The sequence below is a fragment of the Cervus elaphus genome, chromosome 3 (genome assembly GCF_910594005.1).
Source record: "Cervus elaphus chromosome 3, mCerEla1.1, whole genome shotgun sequence".
Lineage (NCBI taxonomy): Eukaryota > Metazoa > Chordata > Mammalia > Artiodactyla > Cervidae > Cervus > Cervus elaphus.
In genome coordinates, this window is record NC_057817.1 from 7,260,428 (window position 1) to 7,275,794 (window position 15,367).

General features: G+C 38.3%; 1 protein-coding gene across 5 annotated transcripts in view; it reads right to left on the reverse strand.

Moving 5' to 3' along the window:
* Positions 1 to 15,367, reverse strand: part of OSBPL8 (oxysterol binding protein like 8) — a 162,243-nt gene that overhangs the window by 66,604 nt on the left and 80,272 nt on the right. For 4 of the 5 annotated variants that reach the window (XM_043879911.1, XM_043879902.1, XM_043879918.1 and 1 more), the window contains one exon: positions 10,017 to 10,154. In XM_043879911.1, coding sequence (XP_043735846.1) covers positions 10,017 to 10,154 — 138 coding nt within the window. The remainder of the gene's footprint in view (positions 1 to 10,016; positions 10,155 to 15,367) is intronic. The other variant, XM_043879935.1, reaches the window with a different exon arrangement.

Genomic DNA, 15,367 nt, shown 5'->3' on the forward strand with positions numbered 1-15,367 from the left:
GCAAACACAGGAATAATACATGCGGGGTTCATGTCAGAGAAGGGCTTCCAACACATGAAGATCATCTCCAAAACTTCATTTACTCATTAAAATGTGAGCCATAAGCTTCACAATGGCAGGGAGCAGCACATAAGAGGTGCTCAATAAAGATACTTATTCACTTACAAACGCACAAGTGCTTCTGTTCCAGGCACTGTGCTAGGCATGGGGGAATATATATCAACACATCCACACACGTTTATTTTCTCTCAACAATTCTCTCCCTTTTACATTAACCCTGCTGGTTTTATCAGTTCTGTATTCATCTCTAAGAGAGCCCTTGCCCCTGCAGCCACTTACTTGCACAGTGCTCCTCAGCTGCCCACTGATTCCGGCATTTCCTCCAATAGATCCTACCCCCTCCACCAAAGCAGTTCGCCAAACTCATCCGTTAAGCCTCCCCTCCCTTACCAGTGTCCCATACTGACTCTGCCACCATCCTTTCATTGCACACCCCTAGCAAAGCCTACCATTACAGGAGAAAATCCCATACTAGGTCAGGCTGACACCAACCTCAACATTAGTTGGCACACCCACTACTGTGGGTCCTCCACTTTCTAGCTGGATTCCTAGTCCAGTCAACCCCTAAATCTTCACACCTGACTCCATCCCTGCCACCTTCTCCGAAAACCTGCCTTATTGATTCTCCTGGCTTCCTCCTACAGTATTTCTCTTTACTGACTTTATCCGTTCAATGTCTGAATGTGCTCAAATGTCTCATCTTACAACAAATCTTTCTGTCCCCAGTTCTTTTTCTTGAAGTGCTCCTGTCTTGCTGAGAGGCACTGTAAATCTGAGGTCTCAACCAAAAAAATCTTACAGAATCACTCTTGATCTGATCTTTATTTTGAGGCCATTTTTCCTGCACCCTGGGAACTGAGAAGAATTTAACATCGTGTTTGCTTATTTAGTTTTGGCTGCACTGGGTCTTTGCTAGGTTTGGGCTCTCTCAAGTTGCGGTGTGTGGGCTTCTCGTTGCAGTGACTCCTCTGTTGTGCAGCACAGTCTCTAGGCTGTGGGCTTAGCTGCCCGTGGAACACGGAACCTTCCCCAAGCAGGGATCACACTCCCAACCACTGGACCACCGGAGATCAGCACTGGGGAGAGGGCATTCCACAACAGAGAAGCAGAATAAATAAAAGCACAGTCTTTGGGGAACAGGGAAGAAAGTCATCCAGCTGAATTCATGATGGGAAAAATACAGAACAAAATTGGAAGGGAAGACTAAGATCAGAAACGCTAAGAGCGCTGACTACAGTATCACAAAATCTGTAATTTATGCTCTCTAGTGCTAGTTTCTGCTTGCTGATCCAAATGCTGCTGTACCAGATACACCTGGAGAGCTTTATAAACGCACAGCCTCACCCTAGAGACTCTGCAAGGCTGGAGCAGAATCTGCATCTAATCAAAGAAAGCTCCAGGTGATTCTCAGACACAGCCAGACCTAGGAGCCACTGCTCTAGGCAACAGTCAGCCACCGACTTTTTGAGAAGGGGAGTGTCATAAATGCAGATACCTAATGAAGTTTTCAGTTACAAGCTTGAATAATAAAGATTTGTATTTTCATTTATAATTTTCTATTTCCATTTATACATATCATTTCCCTAAGAGACCTACTTCATTGGATCCATGTGTTCTCTGCCCACATACATCCATAAAACCCTAATCTTATCACAGTCTCACCTTACCAAATAACAATAATTTTCTGTTTGGTTGTGTTGTTAAGAAAGATGAGCCTGGGTATTGGAAGGCAAAGCCCTAAGAGAAGTTAGAATACTGTGGTACACAGCAAGATCCTCTATGACCCACCTCCCAGAATATTGGAAATAAAAGCAAAACTAAACAAATGGGACCTAATGAAACTGAAAAGCTTTTGCACAACAAAGGAAACTATAAGTAAGGTGAAAAGACAGCCCTCAGATTGGGAGAAAATAACAGCAAATGAAGAAACAGACAAAGGATTAATCTCAAAAATATACAAGCAACTCTTGAAGCTCAATTCCAGAAAAATAAATGACCCAATCAAAAAATGGGCCAAAGAACTAAACAGACATCTCTCCAAAGAAGACATACAGATGGCTAACAAACACATGAAAAGATGCTCAACATCACTCATTATCAGAGAAATGCAAATCAAAACCACAATGAGGTACCATTACACGCCAGTCAGGATGGCTGCTATCCAAAAGTCTACAAGCAATAAATGCTGGAGAGGGTGTGGAGTAAAGGGAACCCTCTTACACTGTTGGTGGGAATGCAAACTAGTACAGCCACTATGGAGAACAGTGTGGAGATTTCTTAAAAAAACTGGAAATAGAACTGCCATATGACCCAGCAATCCCACTTCTGGGCATACACACTGAGGAAACCAGATCTGAAAGAGACACGTGCACCCCAATGTTCATCGCAGCACTGTTTATAATAGCCAGGACATGGAAGCAACCTAGATGCCCATCAGCAGATGAATGGATAAGGAAGCTGTGGTACATATACACCATGGAATATTACTCAGCCGTTAAAAAGAATTCATTTGAATCAGTTCTAATGAGATGGATGAAACTGGAGCCCATTATACAGAGTGAAGTAAGCCAGAAAGATAAAGAACATTACAGCATACTAACACATATATATGGAATTTAGAAAGATGGTAACGACAACCCTATATGCAAGACAGAAAAAGAGACACAGAAGTACAGAAAGACTTTTGAACTCTGTGGGAGAAGGTGAGGGTGGGATGTTTCGAAAGAACAGCATATATATTATCTATGGTGAAACAGGTCACCAGCCCAGGTGGGATGCATGAGACAAGTGCTCGGGCCTGGTGCACTGGGAAGACCCAGAGGAATCGGGTGGAGAGGGAGGTGGGAGGGGGGATCGGGATGGGGAATACGTGTAAATCTATTGCTGATTCATGACACTGTATGACAAAACCCACTGAAAAAATAAATAAATAAATAAAAAGAATACTGTGGTACTATGTAATGTAGGTGTGGAATAAGAAGAACCTGACCTAAGACAATGATAGTTAAGAAGGAAAATGAAGATAAAGACCAAAGCTGTGACACTCTAACACTTCTAGAAGAAATTACAAAAAAAATGTTCTTTGAAACTTTAGGATAGACAAAGATTTCTTTAATTGGAGGGGGGGAAGCTTGAGTCATGGGGGAAAACTGATAAACTGAATTTCATCAAAATTAAAAACATCTGTTCTTTGAAAGAAGTCATTTAGACAATGAAAAGGCGTGCCAAGGCTGGAGGAAAATGTAACATATACAGTTAGCAAAGGAGGAGGCTGAAATATATTTTTAAAACTCTTAAAATTCAGTAAGACAAGCAAGCAAGCCAAATTTTTAAATGGGCAAAAATTCTAATCTGACACTTCAGATATATAAGTGGCCAATGAACATATGAAAAGATGTTCCACACTTAGTCAACAGGGAAACACAAATTAAAATCACAATGTGATATTACTATACACCCACTAGAATGGCTAAAATAAAAAAGATCAAGGATATAAAGCAACTGAAATCCTCATACACTGCTGAGAGAAATGTAAAATGGCATAACTACTCTGGAAAACAGGCCACTTCTTATAAAGTAAAACACATACGATTTTATAACTGTACTCCTAGATATTACTCAAAAGAAAGGGAAAAAAATTAAACTTCACATAAAGCATTGTACACATAATGGGGTTATATCAAAAGACACAGGTGCCAGGTTTAAGGTTTGGAAAATTTTAGCCTCAAAAAATCTAATGACTAAATTGACTGAAACCTTAAAAATATAAAACTCTGTCGTTATACCTAGGTTCAAGTTTTCGCCCTACTACATACGAAGCATGTAAACCCGGGCAAGGCAATTTCCCCTACCAGTTGCTCAGTGTCCTCATTTGTGAAACAGGGAGAATGATTTATATACCATCAGGTCCTTATAAGAATTCCAGGAGCTAACGCATGTGGACAGCACAGAGAGACATGGGGGATTCTAGTCATTCTCACTATTAATAAGCTTTTGGAATTCTATTTCTTTCCATTCAGAAACTGAAATGCTGATCTAGAGTATAATACTTGAGTTATGGCAGACGTATCAGAGATTTTCTAGATATATGTTAATTTCCAACTATTTGTCTTCACAATAAGCAAGAGTTAATGGGTTTATCTTATTTTAAAACTATCTCCCTGAAGAATACCTGAAACTATGAAAGCTTTAGTTCTTTTTAGTCAGCTGCTTTTAAACTTGAAGGCTTCTATATGGCAAGATGAAATAAGATGAAATTGAAATGTATGCTCTGGGGTCAAACATTAAAAGATAAAAATTTATGAAATGTCTTGAAAGAAATTTAAAAAAAAAAAAAAAAAAAAAAAACTATCTCTCACTTCTGAAAAATAGCATATGGAATCATGGTAAACCAGAGGGAGATATTGTGCATTACAAAAACCCAATAAGCTGGCTTTAACAAAGCAGTACATTCAATATGTAATTCACACTATAAATATTAATTTACCCATAACTTACCCAAGAATGTTTAGGTGTAAATCAAGATATATTTAACTCCACGGCTAATGTAAATGCAAAAATCAGAGGTTGTACATGGCCATCCATACTAAAAGAATTTCCAAACAAGCTTCTATAAGACACTGAAGTGTAGCAAAGGTCAAAATATCACCCTTCAACTCAAACTCATTTATTTAAAATAATAATAATAGTAATAATTGTTGTGGTTATTATTATAGTTATTCATCAGCTATCCTGAGTGGTATTCATAGCCTGGTATTCATAGCCTGGTAGGCTATGTTCTAAGCTTTTTGTATTTATTAACTCATTTTAAGCCTTATAAAAATCTTATGTGATATACAGATACTATTATTATCTTCACTTTACTAATGACTGAAGCGTAACTACTTTATTAAAATGTGTGAGTTCTTTATGATATTAAAAAAAATTTTAAGCCAAAAAAATTTGTCATCCCCAGAACTACTTTATGTCTTCTCTTTAATCTAAAAACTAGTGCTTAGGAGGCAAGAACCATTTATCCTGACTTTCCTACAGGAACTATATTCCAATGTTTACTATGAAGCCTTAAGATAAGTGAGATCTCTTTCTTACAGAAAAACTTCAGTAACAAATATAAAAGGAATGATAGAACTAGAAAAAAAATCACTATTTTTCAACCCCTAAGGAATACGTCAAGGCTGTATATTGTCACTCTGCTTATTTAACTTATATGCAGAATACATCATGAGAAACACTGGGCTGGAAGAAGCACAAGCTGGAATCAAGATTGCCGGGAGAAATATCAATAACCTCAGATATGCAGATGACACCACCCTTATGGCAGAAAGTGAAGAGGAACTAAAGCCTCTTGATGAAAGTGAAAGAGGAGAGTGAAAAAGTTGGCTTAAAGCTCAACTTTCAGAAAACTAAGATCATGGCATCTGGTCCCATCACTTCATGGCAAATAGATGGGGAAATAGTGACTGACTTTATTTTTTGGGGGGGCTCCAAAATGACTGCAGATGGTGATTGCAGCCATGAAATTAAAAGACTCTTACTCCTTAGAAGGAAAGTTATGACCAACCTAGATAGCATATTAAAAAGCAGAGACATTACTTTGCCAACAAAGGTCCATCTAGTCAAGGCTATGGTTTTTCCAGTGGTCATGTATGGATGTGACAGTTGAACTGTGAAGAAAGCTGAGTGCCGAAGAATTGATGCTTTTGAAGTGTGGTGTTGGAGAAGACTCTTGAGAGTCCCTTGCACTGGAGGAGATCCAACTAGTCCATCCTAAAGGAGATCAGTCCTGGGTGTTCATTGGAAGGACTGACGCTGAAGCTGAAACTCCAATACTTTGGCCACCTCACGGGAAGAGCTGACTCATTGGAAAAGACCCTGATGCTGGGAGGGATTGAGGGCAGGAGGAGAAGAGGATGACAGAGGATGAGATGGTTGGATGGCATCACCGACTCGATGGACATGGGTTTGAGTAAACTCTGGGAGTTGGTGATGGACAGGGAGGCCTGGCGTGCTGCAGTCTATGGGGTCACAAAGAGTCGGACACGACTGAGAGACTGAACTGAACTGAATGATCATCAAAGGGTGCTTACATTTTTAGGTAAAAAGTTAATGAGGAACAGAATATTTACTACATTTTACTTTCAGGTTATAAGGAGAGAAAAGATGCAACAAGAGGATCAGGCTGTTTACCAGCTGAGTTTACTGACCAACCTCACAACATGAAGAGCAGGACAATGACATGTCCCAAACAAGTGATATATCACACTAATATATATCTTGTCAAAAATGCTCAACCTGAACATAATCAAGCCTTTGCATTTACCTTTCAGTTCATATAAAATATAAAAGACAGGGAAACAAATAAAACAACACTGCAAGGAGGCAATCAAATTCAAAAGGTCAGACTTAGTTTCTTAAAGAAGTCAAAGGCACAAGAAAAAATAAGAGAAAATAAGAGTAAACAAGGAAACTCTTTGAATTAAAGGAGATATAATGACATAATCAAATGCAACGTATGAACTTTTCTTGGATCTTGGTTTCAACAAGCTTATTGGAAAAGACTTGGGGACAACTGGGGAAATTTAAGTATGAACTAGGTAGAAAGCTGAGTGCTGAAAAATTGATGCTTTTGAACTATGGTGTTGGAAAAGACTCTTGAGAGTCCCTTGGACTGCAAGCAGATCCAACCAGTTCATCCTAAAGGAGATCAGTCCTGGGTGTTTATTGGAAGGACTGATGCTGAAGCTGAAACTCCAGTACTTTGGCCACCTCATGCGAAGAGTTGATTCACTGGAAAAGATCCTGATGCTGGGAGGGATTGGGGGCAGGAGGAGAAGGGGACGACCGAGGATGAGATGGCTGGATGGCATCACCGACTCGATGGATAGAAGTTTGAGTTAACTCCAGGAGTTGGTGATGGACAGGGAGGCCTGGCGTGCTGCGATTCATGGGGTCGCAAAGAGTCGGACATGACTGAGTGACTGAACTGAACTGAGGTATTAAAGAAAGTGAAGTCACTCAGTTGTGTCCGACTCTTTGTGACCCCATGGACTGTAGCCTACAAGGCTTCTCTGTCCATGGGATTTTTCTAGGCAAGAGTACTGGAGTGGGTTGCCATTTCCTTCTCCAAAACTAGGTATTAGCTTATATTAAATAATTATCATTAATTCTGTTAGACCTAATAAAGGTTTTAAGGTTATGTAAGAAAATATTCTTAAATGTTAGAGATGGATTAAGTATTTGGGGGTATAACATCATGAGGTCTATGATTTACTGCAAATATTCCAGCCCCACCCCCAAATAAATAAAATACAACAAAAGGTTAATAATTTCTTACATCTACCTGATGGGTTTATTAGTGTTAACTGCATTATTCTCACAAACTCCCTGCTTGTCTGAAAATGTTCATGATGCATATAAATACAAGAAGCTTTAGTAACTAACCCTTTTGTTGTTTCATTAAATTTCAAGTTAAATAATTTCTCTAAATATTCTAGAAGACAGATACATGAAACAGATGAACCATATTTATTACAGTAAAAATTCTGGTGCATAGAACCAAAAAAAAAAAAAAAAAATCACATAAACTGCATCCTTCCAGAATTTTATGTTACAATTTTTTTTACAATGTTATGTAAAAATGTTTCCATCTAATACTTGACTAGAAAAACATTTTCTACTGGAATAAATTAGAAAATGGTCATGTAACTTACAATCAACCAGTTAATACTCATTTAAAAAGAAGTAACTAAAGCCTACTCCAAGGGATAATTCACACAGTAACAACACCAAAACCCAACTAATTATGCAGACAGTGTAACATAACACTTAAGACTCACCCGTGGCTGATTCATGTCGATGTATGGCAAAACCATCACAATATTGTAAAGTATCCTCCAATTAAAATACTTAATTTTAAAAAGTTTGATAATGTAAGTATGTATTGGCTTTTAAATACCAAATTTAAGTTCTCAGTTTTAAAGCAGATGTCTTTCCCCTAGTCATCAGTAGTACTGATAATTGATAAGGAGAGTTCAAAGCATTTGATCATATAAACTTCAGCTAAGAAACAGAATCCAATATATAAAAAATATCAATTATGAATTAGAAATTATCATAATCACTGGAAGTTTCCAAGACACTTTCAGAAGGTCTGCAAGGTGAACACCAGCTTCATAACACTGTTTCACTGTGCTGGCGTTCTCACTAGTAGCGCAACAGCAGTGCTGGAGGAGGCCACTGGCACCTCGGCCACATCAGAGCAGAGGCAGCTGACCATAGCAGTCGTCACAGACTTCTTTGCTGCCGTGCACTTGCACTAAAAGAGGGTTGGTTCCACTGACAAATATCCTTGATAAAGCTAGCCATAAATTAAAGAGATGTGCAAAAAATGTAAAACAGTAGTTCTCAGCCAGAAACAATTTTGTCCTGCAAGGGACATCTGTCAAGATCTGGGGCTAATTAGTTGTCACATCCAGGAAAGTTGCTATTGGCATCTACTGCACAGAGGTCAAGAATGCTGCTAAATATCCTGCAATGCACAGGACAGCTCCCCTCAACAAAGAATTATCCAGACCAAAATGACAACAGGGGCAAGGCTGTGGGACCTTGAAGGAAAAGAATACCACTCTTCTCATTCTCACTCAACTTTTCTTTGGTGGGGAGGGGGGGGGGTCAGTTATTTTTCATAAAACTATGTTATTCATATTAGCCTGTAATACGTTTATTATTGTAATCTGAAATGAATTAAGGGTAAGCATTTTTTTTTTTTAAGGGTAAGCATTTTAAACAAACTAGTATGTATAAAATAAGCTACAAGGCTGTATCATACAACACAGAGAATGTAACTGATATTTCATAATAACTATAAATGGAGTATGGGCTTCCTTGGCAGATCAGCTGGTAAAGAATCCCCCTGCAATGCAGGAGATCCCGGTTCAATTCCTGAGTCAGGAAGATTCCTGGAGTGGGATAGGCTACCTACTCCAGTATTATTGGGCTTCCTTGGTGGCTCAAATGGTAAAGAATCCGCCTGCAATGTGGGACACCTGAGTTCGATCCCTGGGTTGGGAAGATCCCCTGGAGGAGAGCATGGCAACCCACTCCAGTATTCTTGCCTGGAGAATCCCCATGGTCAGAGAAGTCTCGCGGCCTACAGTCCATGGGGTCACAAAGACTGGGGCATGACTGAGCGACTAAGCACAGCACAGCACATAAAAGGAGTATAATCCTTAAAAACTGTGACTCACTATACTTACATCTGTAACATACATAACATGTATATCAACTGTAGAAAGTGTTAGTCACTCAGTCGTGTCTGACTCCTTGCAACCCCATGGACTGTAACCCACCAGGCTCCTCTGTCCATGGGATTCTCCAGGCAAGAGTACTGGAGTGGATTGCCATTTCCCTCTCCAGGGGATCTTCCCAAGCCAGGGATTGAACACGGCTCTCCCACACTGCAGGCAGACTACTTACCCACTAAGCCACCAGGGAAGTCCATATGTTTAAGTTGATATGTATATCAACTATACATTAATTCAAAAAACAAAGTAAACATTTTTTTAAAGTTTTAGTTTTAATATTTAATACAGTAAGTATCAACAGGCTAATTAATCCACGTAAAAGTTCTTTGGGGTCTTCAGTAATTTTTGACAGTATTAAAGGAGTCCTGAGACCAGAAAGTTTGAAAATCACTGAATTAAAAGAATGGTAAAACTAACCAAATATTTTAGAGAATATAAAGAGAATTTAAGTACTCCAAAGGAAAATGCACTCATTTCAAGTGTATTATGGGTTACCAAAAGAAAACAAACATAAACCTCTGTCAAACCAAATAGTCAAGAAGAAAAGTCATGATACACCACCAAAGGACAGACCTCCCTAAAAAACAAAACAAACCATACACACACAGCCCACCATCAATAACAACAAGAAACATTAAAAGTACAATTCCATACCTGGGGTATGAGGACTTGCTGGACTAAAAGATGGCTGATACAAATCTTTGGTTGGCGTTGGAAAAGCCTCTTTCCCTTGGCGCTGACTCATCTTTCCTGGTGTTAGGTGTTGAGTATCGTCACTGTTTGCTACCACAGCTCAAGGAAAGAAGGGAAAAAAAAAATTAGTATTTAAGTCATAGATTTACATAACAGCATAGTGGCATAGTTAATAACATGGACTAGAACTATGACTGACATGGCCTCAATGGTGATATTCATTTTACCAACTCAATACCTTAATAATACTTTAATAAATTAAATTACTTTAGTAAATAGTTAATAAATATTTTATTTTTAGTTTGCTGTCAATTCAAGAGGAATTTATAGGCATGCATCAAATTACACAAGTTACAGACCTCATAAAAATGAAAATACATATTCTGATAATGAAAGGTACTCCAAGGTTTACTATCAACCTTTCATTGTGTTATTGACTCTCTATATTTGCCAATAGAGCAATAAGCAAAAGACAGTGCAGAAGACATACAGATGGTCAGCAAACACGTGAACAGACAGTCGACCTCACTGGTAGTGAGAGAACATTCCAATTAACAGCAGTATAAAATGGCGTGGTGGCGGGGTCTAGTCACTGAGTTGTATCCAGCTCTGTGACTAGCCTGGCCTGCATGGACTCTGACTGTGTGGACTGTCGCCCACCAGGGTCCTCCGTCCACGGGGTTGCCCCGGCAGGAATACTGGAGTGGGTGCCACTCCCTATGCCAGGTGATCTCCTGACCCAGGGACCGAACCCAGGTCTCCTGTACTGCAGGTGAATTCTTTACCAACTGAGCCACGAAACAGTATTTCATATGCACTAGAATTTCTACTCTAATTTCCAATTTTCATGGAAAGTAGGTGTCATTCTTATTTTAAAGCTGGGGGAACTTGAGATTCAGAGATTGCCTTGCCTAAAACTAATACCGGTAAGATTCTAAAAAAGGACCATTTGGTTTCTTTAAAAAGTCTGGTTTCTTAAAAGCTTGCTGCCCCAACAATAAGTCTAAATAGTGTTTAATTCTAACACTAAATAGTGTTTAATGTTCTATCACCCATTTGACCAAGCTACTGAGAGAGGTAAGCGATGCCCAGTTCCAGAGAGGACAGAAAAGAAAAAAATACTCATTGAAGGAGCAGGACAAATAGTGAGCAAGTCCACAGCACCCCAGGATCTCCGTTCTTCAATTTTTATGTAACTGTGCTTTCAGTCTACAAAAACCTTAGCTTTATCTCGAGAGAATGATTCTGTCTTCAATCTACATGTAATTTCAAACTTAACCAGAACTTAGACTGACATTTTTAATCACCGTATCTTTCAAGGAAAATTGCTTCTTTAACATTTTAAACACAAATTATCTTTAACATAATCTTTAACATACTTTTGATGGTGCTAAAGTTTTCAAAATTATATTTTAGCTCCTTAAGTTTTAAAGTGAAAATTCAAAAATACTCTCACTTATCATGTAAGTAAAATTACAAAGAATTTATTTTCTCATAAAATTAATAAAAAAGCATCCTACACTGACGACTACTAAATTTTTATCTCCTCCTAAACTCAAAAACTCACACATCAGTTGCCTGCCTTATAATCACCACATCTCAAATTTATCCAGAATAGTCTTTGTTTATCCTTCAGATTTGCCTCTCTCCCTTCTGTTAATGGAATCAATATTCTCCTCTTCCACTTTCTCAGGCCAAAAACTTTAGGTATATTCTTTGATCTTTCTCTTTCTCTCCCATTTCATACTCAATCAATCTGTGATATCTTTATCTTCAAAATTTACCTAGAATCCTCCTACTTCTGTGCACTTCCACAACTACTATCCTGTTCCAAGACACCATTACCTTTCCACTGATCACAGCAGCATTTTTCTACCTAGTTTCCAGAGCTATATCATCTTGCTCCTTGCTTGGGTAGAGTTCATTGTCTGTACAGAAGCCTGAGCAATCTCTGAAACCATGAATGCAAAAAAGTAAAACTTGAAAACTTTTAGCAGAAAATAAATTTTGGGGTAGGCAATGATTCCCTTAAAAAGACACATGAAACACTCACCAATAAAGAAAGCGCAGGGTGGGGGCAGGGGATTAAGAATTAACCTAATCAAAAGATAAAAAGAAATTGGGGGGGGGAGATTTGTAACACATATAATTAACGAAGAGTTGGAATCCAAAATATGTTAAAAAAAATCCTGTAAATCAATCAGAAAAAGATCAAAAAGGCAAAAGAAAAATAGGGGGAGAGGAATGCATCACAAAGAATGCCTAAGAGTAAATTTAACCAAGAGGTGAAGACCTGTACACTGAAAACTGTGAGACCCTGAGGAAAGAGGCTGAAGAAGACAGACACAGATGGAGAGGCATACTATATGATGACTGGAGGAATAACATTAAAATGTCTGTACTACCCAAAGCAATCTACAGACAATGCAACCCCTCTCAAGATTCCAATGGCAATTTTTTTTTTTTTTACAAAAACAGAAAAAACAATTCTAACATTTGTGCGGAATCACAAAAGACCCCAAATGGCCAAAGCCATCTTGAAGAAGAACAGAACTAGAAGCATCATGCTTCCTGATCTCAAATCACATTACAAAGCCACGGCAATCAGAACTCTGTGGCACTTGCATAAAACGGCCCATGGCTCAATGGCACAGAACTGAGAGCCCAGAAATAAACCTACATATATGTGGTCAACTGATTTATGACAAAGGAGCCAAAAACATACAACAGGGAAAAGGCCAGTCTCTTTAATAAATACTGTTGGGAAAACTGGACAGCCACACACAAGAGAAACAAACTGGACCTCTATCTTGCTGTTACAAAGAAAATTAACTCAAAATGGCTTAAAGCCTCAAATGTAAGACCTGAAGATATAAAATTCCTAGAAGAAAACTAGAAGTGAGCTCCCTGACATCAGTCTTGGCAATGATTCTTTTAGATTTGACACCAAAAGACAATAAAGGCAAAAATAAAGAACTGAAACTATATCAGACTAAAACATTTCTGCACAGCAAAGGAAACCATCAATACAATGAATGGCATAAAATGCTTGCAAATAGTGTATCTGATAAGGGGTTAATATCCAAAACATATAAAGAACTCTCATAGCTCAATAGTCAAAGTATACATGAAAATATGATCAACATTACTATTCATCAGGGAAATGCAAATCAAAAGCACAGTGAAGTATCACTTCCCACCTGGTAAAATTGCTATTATTAAAAAGATAAGTATTGAGGAGGATGCAGTGATAAGGCAACCCTTAAGCACTGTTGGTGGGAATGTACACTGGTACAGGCATTATGGAAAATAGTATGGAGGTTCCTCAAAAAGTAAACCTAAAACTACAATATAATCCACCAGCTCTACTTCTGGGTATTTATCCAAATGAAATGAGAACCCTAATTTGAAAAAGATACATGCAGTCCATGTTCATTGTAGCATTATTTACAACTGCCAAGATATGGAAACAACCTAAATATCCGTCAATGGAAGAATGGGTAAAGAAAATGTGGTGTATATATATTCAGTGGGATACAACTCAGTCATAAAACTGAGCTCACAGATACAGAGAACAAATTGGTGGTTTGCCAGAGAGGGGGATGGGGTTGTGGTTGTGCAAAATGGGTCAAAAAGTACAAACTCCCAGTTATGAAATAAAGAAGTCATGTGGATGTAATGTACTGTATGGCAACTAGAGTTAAAACTGTACTGCATATCTGAAATATGCCAAGATAGTAAATCTTTTTTTTAATTGAAGTGTGAGAGTGAAAGTCACTCAGTTATGTTCGACTATTTGCAGCCCCATGGACTATACAGTCCTGGGTATCCTCCAGGCCAGAATACTGGAGTGGGTAGGTAAGCTTTCCCTTCTCCAGGGCATCTTCCCAATCCACAGAGCAAACCCAGGTCTCCCACATTGCAGGCGGATTCTTCACCAGCTGAGCCACCAGGGAAGCCCAAGAATACTGCAGTGGGTAGCCTATCCCTAGAGTGGGTAGCCTATTCCTTCTACAGCGGACCTTCCCAACCCAGGAATCAAATCAGGGTTCCCTGCATTGTAGGCGGATTCTTTACCAGCTAGGCTACCAGGGGAGCTTCCCTGTGGCTCGGCTGGTAACTGAAGCAAAGCTGATTTACAATGTTTCAGGTGAACAGCAAAGCGCCTCAGTATATATCTGTATTCTTTTTCAGATTCTTCTCCATTATAGGTTATTAGGAGAGTATGTTTTAAAAGCTGTCATCATAAGAAAAAAAAAACTCTGTAACAATCTATGGTGATGGATGCTAAGTAAATTTACTGTGATTATCACTTCATAATATATACAAATATGGAATCATTATATTGCACACTGGAAACTAATACAATGTTTTATGTCAATTAAACATCAATTAATTTTTTTAATTAAAGAAAAGTGGTAGGAAAACATGAACAATTAGTTTATGGAAGAAGAAATGCAAATGGCCCATAAATATACAAAAAGATTTTGATCCTCCTTAGTAATAAGGAAAAAAAACAAATCAAGATCAAAATGAAATAAATATTTTACACTCAGTAAAACTGAAAAAAATTAGTAAGTCTGATACTATCCAATGATGGCAAGGATAGGGTCAGCGAGCCAACATAAGCATTGCTGATAGAGTATGAACTGATACAAGCACTTTGGAAAACCACTTAGGTCTTATAACATTGAATTTTGGCATATTCTAATGGGTCCAAAAATTCCACTGTTAGCTTTATACCTGGAAATAGTCTTATACGTGTACACCAAAAGACAAGAATAAAATTGTTCATAGCAACACTGTTCATAATAGCAAAAATCAAAATAAATATTCATAAACTGGAAACAATATTGATTCATATACTGTGGTATACGGATATAATGGAATAGTATGTAGCAGTAAAAGTAGATGGTCTTTATCTAAGACCATTACAGTATACTAACACATATATATGGAATTTAGAAAGATGGTAATGATAACCCTATATGCAAAACAGAAAAAGAGACACAAATGTACAGAACAGACTTTTGGACTCTGTGGGAGAAGGCGAGGGTGGGATGTTTCAAGAGAACAGCATCGAAACATGTATATTATCTAGGGTGAAACAGACCACCAGCCCAGGTTGGATGCATGAGACAAGTGCTCGGGCCTGGTGCACTGGGAAGACCCAGAGGGATCGGGTAGAGAGGGAGGTGGGAGGGGGGATCGGGATGGGAAATACCATGTAAATCCATGGCTGATTTATGTCAATGTATAACAAAAACCACTACAATATTGTAAAGTAATTAGCCTCCAACTAATTAAAAAAA